At 42.6% G+C, this 17017-nt stretch overlaps 1 protein-coding gene across 1 annotated transcript in view; it reads right to left on the minus strand.

Annotated features, from left to right (window-relative positions):
- Positions 1–17017, minus strand: part of LOC142200937 (macrophage mannose receptor 1-like) — a 61591-nt gene that overhangs the window by 6878 nt on the left and 37696 nt on the right. Inside the window, exons 14-26 of the mRNA XM_075271684.1 lie at positions 15663–15750; positions 15409–15553; positions 12257–12298; positions 9250–9413; positions 7800–7867; positions 6809–6909; positions 5498–5640; positions 5009–5123; positions 4756–4922; positions 3486–3588; positions 2700–2935; positions 1908–2073; positions 681–830 (exon numbers count right to left, since the gene is read on the minus strand). Coding sequence (XP_075127785.1) covers positions 681–830; positions 1908–2073; positions 2700–2935; positions 3486–3588; positions 4756–4922; positions 5009–5123; positions 5498–5640; positions 6809–6909; positions 7800–7867; positions 9250–9413; positions 12257–12298; positions 15409–15553; positions 15663–15750 — 1688 coding nt within the window. The remainder of the gene's footprint in view (positions 1–680; positions 831–1907; positions 2074–2699; positions 2936–3485; positions 3589–4755; positions 4923–5008; positions 5124–5497; positions 5641–6808; positions 6910–7799; positions 7868–9249; positions 9414–12256; positions 12299–15408; positions 15554–15662; positions 15751–17017) is intronic.

Raw genomic sequence — 17017 nt, forward strand, 5'->3', positions numbered from 1 at the left:
GCCAATGGAACGTCCTGGAATCATCCGAAATCTATCAGGAATTAGAAAGCAATCCTGACACATAGTGACACATAATATCATCGGGTTCAACTGACGGCCTATAAGAAGGTGTCTACCAAGGAGCCACTCAAGAAACATCTCATGATGGGTAAAACCAGGGAGCTGTCTCAAGACGTCCAGAAAACACAGAAAATGTCTAAAATTCTGAAGGTTCAGGGAGCACTAGGACCATAATCCAGTGTGGAAGAGAAAAAACAAGCAAGATTTGAGACAGAGGAGTGAAAAGAACTGTCAGAAGAGTTGCCCGAGAGCCAAGGAGCACCAGTGGAGAGCTCCAGAAAGACCTGTAAGGTACAATGTCTTCCAAGAAAATAATAACTAATGCCCTCAACCTTGAAGAATATAGTCTGGTCAGATGATACCACCATTTAATTCTTTGGATGCCATAATGAACACCATGTTTGGAGGACAATGGGTACCGCCTATCACCCCAAGAACACCAACAGTGAAGTTTGGAGGTGGGAACATCATGATGTGGGAGTGTTTTTCAGCATACGACACTGGCAAACTTCATGCATTTGAAGGATAATTTTATAACATTAACCTAAGACACCCCTTCCCACCCTTCCTCCGTTGATGCACCATTTTCTTCTCGGGTTTCACATGTGTCTAGATCTCACCATATCGAATACATTCCATTGATGCTTGAGCCCAATTTTTAGTGGATGAGGATTCAATAATATAGCAATGGCCACGGAAGGGTATCCAGGTCTTTCCCACTGATTCTGGGCATTTTCCAGGTTTTTGTGGTGGTTCAGTAGGAGCGACAACTTGAAGAAATGAAATGTTGAATATATTAGTCATATATTGCTGCGTACTGCAACACAATGTGTAAGAATAGGAAGTCTACGTATTACATTCATACATGTTACATAAGTGACTTCTTCTGAAAGCCTTCACCAACCCACCACTGAAGGACAAGTTGTAAAGACCAACATTGAAGGTACATTCACGTGGTGGAAATGGAAGAGGAATTTAATGTGGATTTCCTCCTCAAATCCTTCTCCATTTTGCACCCCTTCAGCTTTCCCTCACCATCTAGGCTCAAATGAATGGGGCTAATGATTGGAGGATCTCTCACCACAAGTACTGTGGAGGAATCATCTCCAGAATCCATGGCAAGACCAAGCAGGACGCTTATTTTTTCAGCATCTAGCTATAGGGTGACCTTATTACAATGTACTAATAGGAATCAATAGTCCAGAGATCTTAATCTTTATTCATCTAGACCTTCAATAGATTTAAAGGGGTTGTCCCATCACAAGGATCCTATCTATACCTCTTGTTAATGTGGATGTAAGACTTTTCCTAAATACATTGCTTCAGCAAAACTGCTTTGTTTGTCCACTATCTTACTTTATTCAGTTCATTGTTGACACAGCCCTGACTTATCTGCTCAAAAGTCAATTGATGTATCTGCTGCTCTGAGGGAGGAGGGGCTAAGTGCACGGGAGCGAGCCTGTGTATCTAGCTATTCCTGTGTCTACACCATGTGACCTAGCTTCCTGCTCTCAGATAGGGGAGAGGAGCTGCTTTTACTTCTTCTGTTCTCCCAGTTATCAGGCTAGCTAATTCAGTTGTGTTCATTATGGCAGAGACAGGCAGTGTCTGTATGTAACACAGAATGGAGATGCTGCCGCCTGTACTTCATAGTCCAATATGGGTGGGCGGGGCTACACACTAATTTGGGGCGGGGCTAAACAGCAGGTTGCAAGTGAAACCCCACCCACCAAATGATGCAAGAAACCAGGAAGAAAGAAGATTTTACAGCAGTGAAGACTGGTGAGTATGCGACGTGGGAATACCCCTTTAAGGGACTGCTGCCATGTCCTGTAGCTCCATCTTACCATTTGTCTGTTTGCAGATTGCCGAATAATTCTCATCACATGAGGCTGTCTTCCATTGTCCGTCAACGTCTACATAAACACAGGCCGTTCTCTTCTTAGGTTCCCCGGGAGCCCATTTTACGTAGCGTACCTTCCAGTTATCAATCCAGCGGTATGTATTACTAGTCTAGAGCAATAACCAGTAGCTTCATGTTATATGATGTTCAATGTTGAAACAATATATAGAAATATTAAACATAGAAGTTCTATAGAGGTGGCAGCCATGGCCCACTGGTCACCCTTAACATACTAGGGCTGCTTATATTACTTTGCTCTCCTTTCCTTTTTCTTTTGATGGCTAGCAGCATGTGCATCATAAATTTATATCCCCCGACCTCTGGTGCTTTTGAGAGAGATGATTTATGATACACAGCCTTCCACTGTCAGAAAGGAGAATATCAACTTCTTAATGTCAAACATAGCAGTTGTTCTGCAAATAGTCAAAGAGGGATTGTGTGGAGGAGACTGAGGCATAAAAGAGGGCATGGCTATTATGTAGGGGGCAGTGACAGGGGATGGAAATGATGGGAAGTGCACAGACACGTTGCGAACAAGTCTACATGGTGGACAGAGGGGGCCCAAGGTAAACTTTTCCACCAGAGCCCATTAAATTTTCGTCACGCACCCTCTAATAGGTTATTGGCCCTAGTGTTTCTGAGGTAGTGACATTAGACTGTGGGCCCACGACGAGGACAGGGACTGACGTAACACATGAGAATACATTACTGGTATATGATATAATCTTATACACACCTTGTTGGTACTGGCCATGCCGATCCAAAAAGGCTCCTTGTATTTAGCTAACTGAAGCTTTAGAAAAGATGTGGCATATTCATCTAAGATGCTGGCCAGATCAGAGTCTGAACTTTTGCACACCCGACGTGCTTCATCCCACTTCATCTTGGTTGTAACAAACCTGTAACTGGCATCTCCATATTTATACAGGTTAGAGGAGGAAGCCGGGGTAGGAACTTCTTTATAATTTGGATCTATATAAGAAAAGATCAAGAATGGTTTCATGGAATTGATTTCATGAATCGATTTGAAACATTGCAGTTCTGACTCTAGCTAGTAAGCCAAATAATATGCTGAGACTTCCTGTTTTCTGTAGATTTCTTTTTAGCAGTCCCCTCAGTTTTCAGCACACTGGTGATCACAGCTATCATGTGTATGTAGATAACACACAGAATCCAACAATCACACAATAGAGGATTTCACATCTTATCACAGAGTATGTCTAGAAAACACTTCCGTAGAACTTGCAATACCACTTCCAACCTTTAGACTGGTGTGGCGCTATTTTTTAAAAGAAAGACATTAATTTATTATCCTGTAACCCCTTTTAATATAAAATAATACTGGTATACAATGGTTGAATTTTTTTTTTTTTTTGCACAGTCATAAGGTCTCATTCATTCTGGTTGAAGTGATTGCATTTCTAATACCTAGCACTTCCTCTGTCATGGGTACACCTGTCTGAATGAGGCCTCCCTCTTGTACTTCCCATACTATAGTTTCAGTAAATCCCAGGAAACTTACCTCGAGATTTCTGGCAGATGTATCCTTTGTTTAGTTCACATTCTTCCTCGGTCCACTTCCTGGCATCCAGTACAGCTCCATGTTTCATCGCTACACAGTCAGTCTACCATAAAACATACAGTAGTATTCAATATTCATCAGAAGGAATTGTCAAACTTTTTCAATTCCCCTATAGTTCCCAGACTATCCTTTCATTATATCAACAATTGACCAATTTTAGTTGGCACCATGTAATACTTCAATTTGCCTCTGGGGGAGCTGTAGGAAAATTTAAAACTTGCTACCATGCTGTCCTATAGATTGAATTTGTTCACAGGGAGTTCTAGCAGAGTGACACCTTGGGCTTATCTTATTTTCAAGTGAAAATTACTTGTTCATACTTTAGTTGTATTCCATGTCCCCCCACTATTCAATGTCATGATCATATTTGATGTTTAGAGGAGTGAAGAGGTTTCTGATGTGTTTATCCTTGTAATATCCAGCCTGCCCCTTACATCTAGCTGACAATTGACCAATTTTAGCTGGCATCAAGTAATACTTTATTTTACCTCCGGGGGAGCTGTAGGAAAATTGAACACTCACTATCACGTTTTCCTTTAGAGTTCAGTTGTTTGCTGGGGATCCTAACAGTGTGATACATTGTGTTTATCTAATTTTCAAAGGGTTTTTTGTAATGAAAAATGATTTTTTAATGCTGCATATGTATCATCTTTATCCATCTCCAATATATTGTTTATATTAGACTTTTTGCTGAGGTTAATGATATATCTGTCCCTATAGGGCCCAGCCTATTCTTGTGCCACACTGACAACCCACCAATTTTAGTTAGCAACATGTAATACTTCATTTTTCCCCTGGGGGAGCTGTAGGAAAATTCAACACTCACTCTCACGTCCATCTATAGACTGAACTTATTTGCTGGGATCCCAGCAGTGTGAAACTTTATATTCAAGTGACTTTTTGATGAGTGAGGAGGTTTCTGAGGTCCCTGTTCAGACCTAGCCTCTTCTTTTATTACTCTGGTAACCCACCAATCTCAGTTGGCGTCATGCAATACTTTATTTCACCTCTTGGGGAGCTGTAGAAATATTGAACACTTGCTTCTTCTGACACCTTATCTTCAACTAGCTCTTATGCCAAAAACGTATTATCCAAAGTGGACAATCCCTCTAAGCTACGAGACAATGCATTTTCTACAGTGGGATATTGTTACATAAAAATTTGCCTATGGACCCCAGCATCAAAAATTATTTTTTTTAATATAACTTACATCATCATCGTAGGCATAGACATGACTTCCTGAAGGATGACCTTTGGCCCAATTTGTAAAATACACCCCACTTTGATCAGTCCACAAAAACTTGTGTTCCGAATTCACGTCGTTCATTCCTATCCACACATCGACCTCGAGATCCTTTAGATTAGTCGTCAGAAAAGCTGGAATGAAACAAACCAGATAGGTAAATACCTGTATACAGAAAGGTGGCCACGTAGAGAAGACGGCAGAGGTTCATACTACGTACCCTGGGTCAGCTCATCATTTATGGTCACCAAGTTTCCTCCTTTTGTCTTGCATGAACTTCTCGCAGCTTGCCAATCAATGATGTCTTCGCTTTGGTCACCAAAAATTTTGTAACACTGTAGTAGAGGAATAGATTCATTACTATGACTACGGCCTTATCGTTGGGTGAATCTCAAGTGAATATTCGTCATGAGGTGCATCCGGCAATTTCCTATCTGGCCATATTGTTCAGGCCCAAGAGTATAAAATGCGTTTTGATAACACGACTGATGACATTCAGGAAGCTAGAAGACGCCCAAAGAGGATAAGGACCAGTGCCTGACCTCCCCTAGGCGTCCACTTATTATATTCGGGGTCTGAAGAGCCCCAACAGTATAGCAGTGGTTCATGGTTGGTGTTCCCCAAAAATGTCAGGACTCCCTACATATTAGATGGTTTCTCAATCCTGATTGGTGGTTTACTGGACAGTGTTACATTGTTATAAGATTACCTGTCTTCCATATAAGAGCCAGTCTGAGGGGCAGCCGCCCTGTGGTGCTGGAGCGGTGGGGGCCGACGTTGCGTTTATAGAGCTGTTTTTCCTTTCACAGATGAATGGGTTTGGATAACCACAATTTATATCGTTCCAATATCCTGTGATAACAACAAAACGAAACATTAGATCAGTCTTAGCTCTTAAAGGGGTGGTCTGATTTTTGTATAACTCCTTGACTGTGGCACACATCTTACCGCAACAGAAGACAACGCTTGTATATAATGTAATCTGTCTGATACTGTTTACAACAACACTTGAACAGAATTGGACTGAGGTCCCTTGAACCCATTGAGCCCACCAGATAAAATGATTCTGTGGGTCCACCCCTCAACAACCCCCAAGATATAGACCAAGGAACCCTTGAGATGTGGGTGTCTTCTGCTAGACCATTATTGTATTAAAGCCGTTGCCCATCGTAAAATCCCCTGGTACTCTGGTGGGCCGACACCGCACACAGTTTTTTGCCGGCCCACCTGTATGGCGGCAGTCTTATGCAGCGGACTCCTTAGTTTCTTTCTAGACTATATGCAATTTGTTGCTCACAATTATTTTGCCCTGGCCCTGTGCACACTCCGGTGTCAGTGCGATAATCTTTGTAGTCTCCACAGTATCCTGATGAAGCCCCTCTCATGACAAGTACAGTATGTACCCATAATATCTAGAAACAGGAGCACCAGAGGGCGCCATCACAAGTATGTACCTGCAATATATAGACACAGAAGCACCAGAGGGCGCCATCACAAGTATGTACCTGTGATATCTAGACACAGGAGTACCAGTGGGCGCAATAATAAGTATGCACCTACAATATCTAGACACAGGAGCACCAGAGGGCGCCATCACAAGTATGTACCTGTGATATCTAGACCAGGAGCACCAGAGGGCGCCATCACAAGTATGTACCTGCAATATATAGACACAGAAGCACCAGAGGGCGCCATCACAAGTATGTACCTGTGATATCTAGACACAGGAGTACCAGCGGGTGCCATAATAAGTACGTACCAATAATATCTAGACACAGAAGCACCAGAGGGCGCCATCACAAGTATGTACCAATAATATCTAGACACAGGAGCACAAGAGGGCGCCATAGACACAAGAACACCAGAGGGCGCCATAATAAGTATGTACCAATAATATCTAGACACAGAAGCTCCAGTTACTTGCATCAAGTAATGTTTCACTATTTTTACGCTTTGCAGAAATTCCTAGAAATAGCCATGTATTTGATACAGACAGAGATGTCACAGACTCGAGACATACCTAAGTTTCTATACATCGTAACGCAGTTCTCATCATTGTTGGCAAAGTTGGGTTCATGACTTGCCCAGGCAACATAGTCTATAGGAGAACCATCCATCCACCTAACGAAACACAATTGTTAAGGTTAGCAAACCCGGGATATCTGCTGCTTATATATCATACATATCATACTGTAAGTCATGGCTGATGTCAAAATAATGGTCAGGAGAACCCCTGGATTCCCTTCAAACTACCAATGACACTTTGGTCTACACTACTGGGGGGCTAATGGGGGAATCATCTCACCCACCCCATTTATTTCCCAGCCCAGCACCGTACAGTTATATATCCGCTATGCTTGGTATTAGCTCATGTTGAATCTTTAACCAAAAATAGTAGGTCCGCACTCCTCGGGTTCCATAAAATATAACTTTTAATAAGCCATTAAAAACTCACACAACATAGAACACTTTGTGAAAAAAGTAGGAAAAAGACACATAGTGCTTAAAACCGCCGACGCGTTTCGAAGCTTTACAGCTCCTTAGTCCATGACTAAGGAGCTGTAAAGCTTCGAAACGCGTCGGCGGTTTTAAGCACTATGTGTCTTTTTCCTACTTTTTTCACAAAGTGTTCTATGTTGTGTGAGTTTTTAATGGCTTATTAAAAGTTATATTTTATGGAACCCGAGGAGTGCGGACCTACTATTTTTGGTTAAAGATTCAGCTGTGAAGTTGCCTTATTCAGTCCGGAGGTTAAAGGCCGTGCACCCGGAGGGTTATCTTGGAGCATACTTATATGGTGAGATCGAGACTTTCTTCTTTTCATTAGCTCATGTTGTTCAACGTTCAACTGAAAGGGACTGAGATGTGAACTGACTATGTGACCAATGAATACGCCCGGGTTCTCGCTCCTTATTACTAGTTGCATACATGCATTGCTCATGATCCTGTATATAGATTTCATACATTGAGTCAAAACAGTGTCATCCCCCCCCCATACATTAAGCACCTACATAAACTCCTTATCCACTGCTAGGCGTAAGCCGATGAAATAAGCGCTGCTCTTCTCATTCTTTAAAACCTAAAGGGGGGAAGAATAAGAACATGAAGGTGCGAGTCTGCGCTCAGGATACAGAAAGAGGTCACAGTCAAAGCGAGAAGAAAAATCAAGTTTCTATATGTAGCGATATAAAGTAAAGTGTAATGGAGAATGGTGCAGAACTAAACGTCTACGGCAAGGTTCACATCTGCAAGGGAGTCTCCATATGAGATCCATCGCAGATTCTGCCTAAAATTGGTGGAGGGAAAAGTCTTGCAAAGAGGAATTCTTTACTCGCCAGTCTCAGTATAAACCCGGAGAAACCCGGTAGACCCCATAGTAACACAATAGCAGAACTTAATGTTGAATGGATAAAAGGACTCTTCAGGCTCCCCCTTTGCTTAGGTTATGCAGACACAGATATCACAAGGTCCCGGAGGGGCTCCGACCCAATAGATACAGAACAGGTCCAATCCTATTGGATCGGAACAGGATTGAACCGCCCCATGGAAATTAATGAATAAAGGAAGTCACTTGGATGTCATCTGACTGTGCCTTCCATTAGAAAAACTGGAACCCACTCCACCTGCACACTCGGTCGTGTGGCATGAGGCCCCTGACTGGTATATAGTATGCCAGTCTTTATGAATGGACATGTCGGAGTAATATGTGTCAAAACTAAAAGTTGTACACCTTTAAATAACTTTGGTGCATGTCAGATAGCCCTTGCACCAGAAATTGAAATCTGCACCAGCTAGGGATTGGCATTGAGTATAGCTAATATTTGCACCAGTAAATTTGTTGGGGTATCAAGCCTTCCTCAAGAAAAGTGTTAACTGTGGTCCAAACTGGGTAAAAGTTGCAATTTTATGACCATGTTCCAAAAATGATTACTTTTCATGCTTTGCAATCTATTTAAATACATTGATCATGTTACCCTTTAAAGTTCCAACTGATAAAACTTACTGCCTGCAGCCACCACTAGAGGGCTCTCCATGCATAGGAATGAATACAGATACGACTGAATGTATCTGAAGCTGTAAAAGTCTCCTTACACTGTGCTCCCTCTAGTGGTGTCCTCTGGGAAATGCATTGAATTAGTATCAGGAAGCAGGAAAGGAAGTTCAGCGCAGGGCCCCCTCTCCCCACGGGCCCCATAACAATTGTGTGGTTTGGCTACAAGGTAGGTACGCCATTGATTTGGTATTACATCTGTTTGATCCAGTTGAATGGGACTGTGAACGGTCATGTGACTAATGAATGTGATATCACTGGCCTGAGAAGAGGAAGTGGAGCTCGATAAGAGCATTGACTCATTTTGGTTAGTTTTCAGTTTATGTTGCGTATCCTCCATCACAAGTCACCGAGTGATCCTTTTTAAAATAACCATTCCAGATAACTACATATTAAAATTCACAACTTACGTATTTCCAGAGGAATTTTCTTTCTGATTCGCTGCTGATGGTGGCAAGATCCCCGAAATTCTTTTTACAGAATTCCCGTCCTTTCTCCATGGGCAGCTCTTCCTTGCTGATGTAGTATTGTCTGTCCCCTTGGATTAGCCAGCCATCGCTTGTAAACTCAAAAGCTAAGAAATGACAAGTTATTACAATACATCAAACAGAAAGGGTTAACAATGCATGGGTAAGAAACCCCCCCTAAAATCATCTCAAGAACCAGTTCCAATCTGGGCGCCCGGTTGTACCGTACAACGTGTCGCTTTATTCATTTGAATGGGGACTGTGAAAAATAGCTTAGTAAGTAGGGTAGAACAATCGAGAAAGATCGGATCCCGATCGGCGATCGAGCAAATTTCACGATCGGGATCGGCTGGAAAATGATCAGATTTTAAAAATGATCCTGACATCTCAAGATCGGCTCAACCCTACTCCATAAACATAAAGTAACTAGGGTTGAGCGATCAGGATCGGGAAAGATTGGATCCCGATCGGCGATCGAGCAAATTTCATGATCGGGATCGGCTGGAAAATGATCGAAAATCGGATTTTAAAAACGATCCTGAAATCTCAAGATCAGCTCAACCCCATTAGTAAGCATTCGGGACAATCATCAAGTAACCCTCATTCTTTGTTCTAACTGGAATACCCCTTTAAACCCTTAAAGGGGCTCTATCAGCAAAATCATGCTAATAGAGCCCCACATATGTGTGAATAGCCTTTGAATAGTCTTTATGACGACTTCGCCTCCTACTTTAAAACTAAAATTGACACCATCAGAGACAGCCTCACCCTACTCCCCCGACAATCCATTCACCCAACTACTCGCTGCTCCCCATCCCTGACCTGTTTCTCCTCCATCACTGATGAAAAACTCTCCTCCCTAATCTCCAAATCCCACCTCACCTCCTGTGCGCTCGACCCGATTCAATCACATCTCATCCCCAAGCTCACTGAAGTTATCACTCCAGCCCTAATCATCTCTTCAATCTATCCCTAACCAATGGATCCTTCCCCTCAGCCTTCAAACACGCCACTGTCACTCCTATACTTAAGAAACCGTCCCTGGACCCGTCCTCTCCTGCCAACTATCGTCCCATCTCTCTGCTCCCGTACGCCTCAAAACTTCGTGAGCAGCATGTCCACTCCAAACTCTCCTCCTATCTCTCGTCCAACCTGCTCTTTGACAGACTCCAGTCAGGCTTCAGACCCGGCACTCCACTGAAAATGCCCTAACAAAAGTCACCAATGACCTGCTAACCGCCAAAGCCAAACGCCATTACTCTGTCCTCCTCCTCCTCTCCTCTGCCTTTGACACAGTTGACCACTCCCTCCTGTTAGAAATTCTCTCATCCCTTGGTATCTCAGACCTGGCCCATTCCTGGATCTCCTCATACCTCACCGACCGCACATCCAGCGTCTCCCACTCGCACACCACCTCCTCACCTCGCCCTCTCTCTGTAGGTGTCCCCCAGGGCTCCGTCCTAGGACCCCTCCTGTTCTCCATCTACACCCTTGGCCTGGGCTAACTCATAGAAACTCATGGTTTCTAGTACCATTGCTATGCCGATGACACCCAAATATACATCTCTGGACCTGACATTACCTCCCTGCTGGCCGGAATTCCAGATTGTTTAGCAGCCGTAGCCTCCTTCCTCTCCTCCCGCTTTCTCAAACTCAACATGGAGAAAACAGAGTTTATCATCTTCAGCCCATCCTGTATGGCCCCTCCACCTGACCCATCTATCAAAGTTAATGGAACCACCCGCCCGCCCCACTAACGTACATAAGCAGAGGAGAGACCCCCTGGGAGGAGGGGATTGTATAGAAATGAAATCATTGAGGACGAATGAGAGGCCAATGTGAAGCATTCCAAACTTTTCTGGTGAACCGAATAGGACCTAGAAGTGGAGTGGCAAGTGAGGGGAGGGAGCGAGACCGGAGGAGTGCATTAGGAAGAACAGAGGCCATCCAAAGCCACCCAACCCACTTAGTGTAGACCTGTGAGGCCGCCCAAAAAGGGATAACCCGAAGCTAGGCAGCCCAGTAATACAATAGCAAATGCGGGACGGCCAGTCCACCCTCTCCCTTGCCAGCGAGCATCACGGATCTGGGAATGCGGGGACGTTCAGTATTCCAAATAATATGGAACACACTTTTCTGGAGAGACCGCAACTCACCTCTAGGCACCGCAACAGGAAGGGTCTCAAAATAAAGGAGTTTGGGGAGGAGGGACATCTGCCGAGATTCTCCCCATAAGAGAGATATGAAGAGGACGCCACTTATCTGACATTGAGTGAAGCTCACCAAATAGACGCGGGGAATTAGCAGAGTATAAACCAGGAGGAAGAGAGCTGAACTCCCAGATACCTAAGGGATGTAACACGCCACTGAAATTACCCGTTATTATCGTTACCCGTAAGTAATTGCAAAGAGGTGGTGGGAATATTAATAGGGAGAGCTTCGGTTTTGGTAGGATTCACTTTGTAGCCAGCAAGACCCCTAAACTCCGTTAGAGTAACCAATAAATTAGGGAGGGCCATTCTTGTCTTCTGTTAACCTCCAAGCAAACAAGTGTAAGGATAAACTATAGATCCCTGATACTTGGCACCTGCATTTCGGAGTGTCTGTGGTTCCCATAGATGTGAATGGAGAGCCATAGCCATGTGCTGCCCCCTCTCTACTCTCTGTGTAGTCACACTCCGCATTGCTCAATTTACCCGACTACAATGTTGGAAAAAGTGGAACAGGAACTTTCGAAATTTGGGACTTTTGCTGAATACCCTCTTTTTTCTATAACGACCGCCCGTTTAGGTATTGTCTGTCTACTGTATATAAGTCCTAAATTCATTTCTCTAAGATTCTTGGATTTTGCCTGTGTCTACATATAATATGATCGGCAGAATGGACAGAATCGGTCGCTGACAAATCTCAAAATATTCAACAGGATGAAATGTATTTTATAACTACTTACCAGGAATTGGTGGTTTTGTGGGTTCTGGCTTTAATATTGCACCTAGGAATAAAATGACAGTGTCAGTGTAACTGCGATGATTTCTGTCTGACAGTGGTTTGTTATTGCGCTGATCCAAATGATACTGAAATCTCTTACGAAGCTGAAGATGAGCACTGTGTGTAAAATGTATAATGGATCTTATAAATCTGTGCGGATAAGGGCTGGTCATCTCTCTCGGCTCTGCCTATCTTATACAGGTGTAACCCAAATATACCATTTTATACTATATATACCAATCCAGGCCACACTACCCAGAATTACTATAGACTTCCATTGAAGATCCTTCCTATGTATGTGATGGTAAAGAGATCCAAATCCTCTTCCTATATATAATACAAATGATGAAATTCAGTAACCACTAGGGGGCGCTTAGAAGCTCCCTGTATACTGTTTATACCTACCTAAATATATACAACAATAATTCAGTATGCAGTAAGCTCCTTAGCTCCCCCTAGTGGTCACTGTACTCTCCATTTTCATAATTTCAGTCTTTGAGACTGGAGCTTGATAAGGTAAACTGTAAAATGATTGAATACAGAAATTTTTTTAAAATTAAATACGACATGGTCTTAAAGTGTACCTCCGAATATACAACAACTTTTCATAAATGAATTGCACAAGGGAATATAATAAACTTTGCTATGTATTTTATTAAAGAAACATATCCTATTCTCCACTATTCAGGCTGAGTTATGTTTTACAGTGAAGTCTATGGAGAGCAGAGGGGGGAGGAGTGTGCTGCTGAAAAGACACTCAAATAACTGCAGCTGCTAAGCTCTGCTACACTGTAAGTGAGGCGCTCTACTGACACTGCTATATCTTTAGAGTATCTGTACAGAATAAGGCAATCTAACTGGCAGCAGCAGATGCCTCCTCCCCCTCCCCTCTCCATAGACATGATATAGAGATTTCACAATTTCAACCAATTGGTATGTATACCTAGGGGTGGTGTTATCCATCAGGCAACCCAAGCAATTCCATAGACCACTGACCACACGTGGACCGGCAATATCTTTTTAAAATCGGACATTACCTTGGATTATTTAGATGGGCAATGTGCAGCGGGTCCTGAGCCCACGCCATGATGACAGAGCCAGGGCCTTACAGCTGATGTGGCAGACACGTGTAGGGACCACTAAGGGCGCAGAGGGGGCAGTATATTGTTTGTAAGGATACTAAGGGTGTTGTATACTGTGTGTAGCAGTATACCCCGCATAGGTAGACTATTAGGGGCCCCCCAGACATAACACCGAGCTATGGTAAATCCCATAGCCATGAGCGGTATACCGCTTTAAGACATCGTCCGCAGCTTCTCCTATTATGGTGGCGGTCCATTATCACTAGGGGTCAGCCCTGTTCGCAGGTAATGCACTTGTAATCCATCTTTCAGTCGTCTTGTTATTAGCTCGATGCCCTTTTCAACTTTTGTTACAAGCGCTGTAATTTCGGAGATACCTATCAGTTCCGACTAATGAAAATGCCCGGTAGGTTTCTAAATGTTTCCTTGGCAGGCGCTGCCGAAAGATTGTACAGCCAAAAATTTCACGAGGGACTGAATATTTTATAGAGATTCTTTTCTGAAACCTTGTAAATAAATTACGAAAATGTTGTATGTGCTCCATTTATCACAGGAGGCGATTTTCTGCAAATTCCTAGGGATCCTGCACCCATATATTTCTCTGGGTCCCCTAGATGCCATATTACAAACCCGTGACTCGAGGGGGAATAATTCTGTAATAAGGGGTGCATTTAGGAACCAAAGGGGCGTCCAAAGCTCTGTACTATGGTGGGATTCTGTATATCTTCTGGGCGATACTTGAGGGGTTGCAGAAGGTACATTTGCACCCTGGCCCAGGAGCCTCAGGGGGGCCCATAAGTATCTCCTCCCAATATGAGGGAACCAGTGCTATAAATGATACATTATCATTGGGGCCAAGTACAGATTATACCCTGAGCTCAGATCATGTTGCCGTCATACAGCCCTGCCATATGTATACATCAGTCACTACAGCAGGACAGTCACATCTATAGCCTTAGATACCTCTGTCACATAGAAAGGCATCAGTATGGTAGGTTGGGGACCCCATTAACAATCTTACATTGGGAATTAGGGCATCAAGTTACTCCTCTATGAAACTCTTGCAACTCAGTTAACTGCGATAAGACTTCCTGAGAGTCATCCTGATTTTCACTTAACCTCTGGCACAGCTCACAATGTTATTTCATTTTATAAGGTTTCACTATGACCTGACACCATCATTCATGTCATCGTGAAGCTTTCCAGTTTATTACTTTTTTTTTTTTTCTAAGTGCTATACAATGTCTGACCACTAGATGTCAGCAGTACCTTAAATACCTTTAACTATATTGAAAGTTGAGAACACAATACACTAGGAGGAGGGGGGAGACATTGTTTAACCACTGCATGACCAGGCCCATTCTCTCTCTCTCTCTGTATAATTAGTTTGTTTGTTTTTTTTTTGTTTTTTTTTTAGTTATTCATATAATTTATTTAGTGTTTTTCATGTAATACATAGGGCTTTATTTTTGCGCATATACTATATATATAAAATAATAATAATAAAAAAATATATATAAAACTTTTCTGATGCTACATAGAAATCTGACATATATATATATATATATATATATATATATATATATATATATATATATATATATATATACACCGGTATATATATATATATATATATATATATATATATATATATATATATGCAAAAATAAAATTGCTATAAAATAAAGAACTATGTAGCATCAGAAAAGACACAACAATTCTATCTATCTATCTATCTATCTATCTATCTATCTATCTATTTATCTATCTCCTATCTATCTATTTATCTATCTCCTATCTATCTATCTATCTATCTATCTATCTATCTATCTCCTATCTATCTATCTATCTATCTATCTATCTCCTATCTATCTATCTATCTATCTATCTATCTATCTATCTATCTCCTATCTATTTATCTATCTATCTATCAATCATCTATTTTTATTTTATTTATTCTATGTCTATTATCCCGGCTCAGCCACATTCACTACCAGACCAACAATCCCTTTAACCCAGAGATTTATTTTACCTTTCTTTATCTTGCAGACCCAGTCCTGTGGGATATCACAATGTCTGTCGTTCCAGGACAGGCGATAGTCAGTGCTGATCTCCCCGCACAGCTCCATCCCCTGGTAGTTGTTGGGTTCTCCATATCCCCAGTTTTCATAATTCAACTACAAAAAATAAAAAATGGAGAAAAAAAACAACAACAAAACCCCTATAAATGTGTCTTATTTACAATATCTATGACCCATATACAAGTCACGGCTAGACATTACTTACAGGGGAGCCGTCTGACCAGGTGAAGCCTTCATCAGGATTACTCTTCAGTAGACCCACCCAGAAGACGTGGTGGTAGATGCCTTCATTACTGTACAGGAGAAGAAGCAGATGGTGTTAGTAAGGGGATGGCGTCCATACAGGAGCAAAAATCCTATAGTCTCATTTCATATGGAGGCAAATAAAGTTTTTTTTTCTGTCATCTGAGGGCATGGTTATGGCTCACATGGACAATGAGAATTTTCAATGTCAATTCAAAAATTTTCATTGCTAACACTTACAAATGTCCCATTGTTTTTGACTCCCTGAAAAAAGGAGTGTCCTTTGTCATGACCTTCAAGGCCCAATGACAGGACTCAGCAGTGACTCAGTACTGCTGATGTCATCCAGGAGGCCGGAAGTGATCTGAAGACAGAACATCGGAAAACATCAGGGACCCCGAGAGAGGTGAGGGAAGGAAAGTACTTTTATATAGTTTATTATTTTTCCGGGCCACCAATTAAAGGGATTCTACCATTAAAAACTTTTTTTTTGTCGTTGACACGTCGGAATAGCCTTAAGAAAGTCTATTCTTCTCCTACCTTTAGATGTCTTCTCTGCGCTGCCATTCGGTTGAAATTCCATTTTTCGTCAGTATGCAAATGAGATCTCTCGCAGCACTGGGGGCGGGCCGTAGCGCTCAAACAGCATTGGGGGCATCCCCAATGCTGCGAGAGAACTCTCCAGCGCCGCCTCCATCTTCTTCTGGAACATCGTCTTCATGCGTCTTCTTCCGGCACAGGCGGTGAAACTTGTAGGCCTCGGGCAAAGCCGACTGCGCATGCCCACAGGCCACAAGAAAAATGGCCACTTACACAGTGAGTAAGCGGCCATTTTCTTGTGGCCTGTGGGCATGCGCAGTCGGCTCTGCCCGACGCCTACAAGTTTCAAAGCCTGCGCCGGAAGAAGACGTGTGAAAAGAACGTTCCAGAAGAAGATGGAGGTGGCGCTGGAGAGTTCTCTTGCAGCACTGGGGATGCCCCCAGTGCTGTTTGAGCGCTGAGGCCTGTCCCCAGTGCAGCGAGATAACTCATTTGCATACTGACAGAAAACGGAATTTTAACCGAGGCGAAGAAGACATCTAAAAGTAGGAGAAGAATAGCCTTTCTTAAGGTTATTCCGACGTGTCAACGACAAAAAAAAGTTTTTAATGGTAGAATCCCTTTAATAGACAGTAAGGTCTGAAGAGACTGTAGAGGATAGCAGTGATTCATGGGTGGCAAACTATAAAAATTTAGGGGTATGAATGAACCCGAGGTTTTTGGAAATTACATTAAAAACCTGGATGAAAATTGGCACCATGATTGACATTTTTTTAA

This window comes from Leptodactylus fuscus, chromosome 4 (assembly GCF_031893055.1).
Source record: "Leptodactylus fuscus isolate aLepFus1 chromosome 4, aLepFus1.hap2, whole genome shotgun sequence".
NCBI lineage: Eukaryota > Metazoa > Chordata > Amphibia > Anura > Leptodactylidae > Leptodactylus > Leptodactylus fuscus.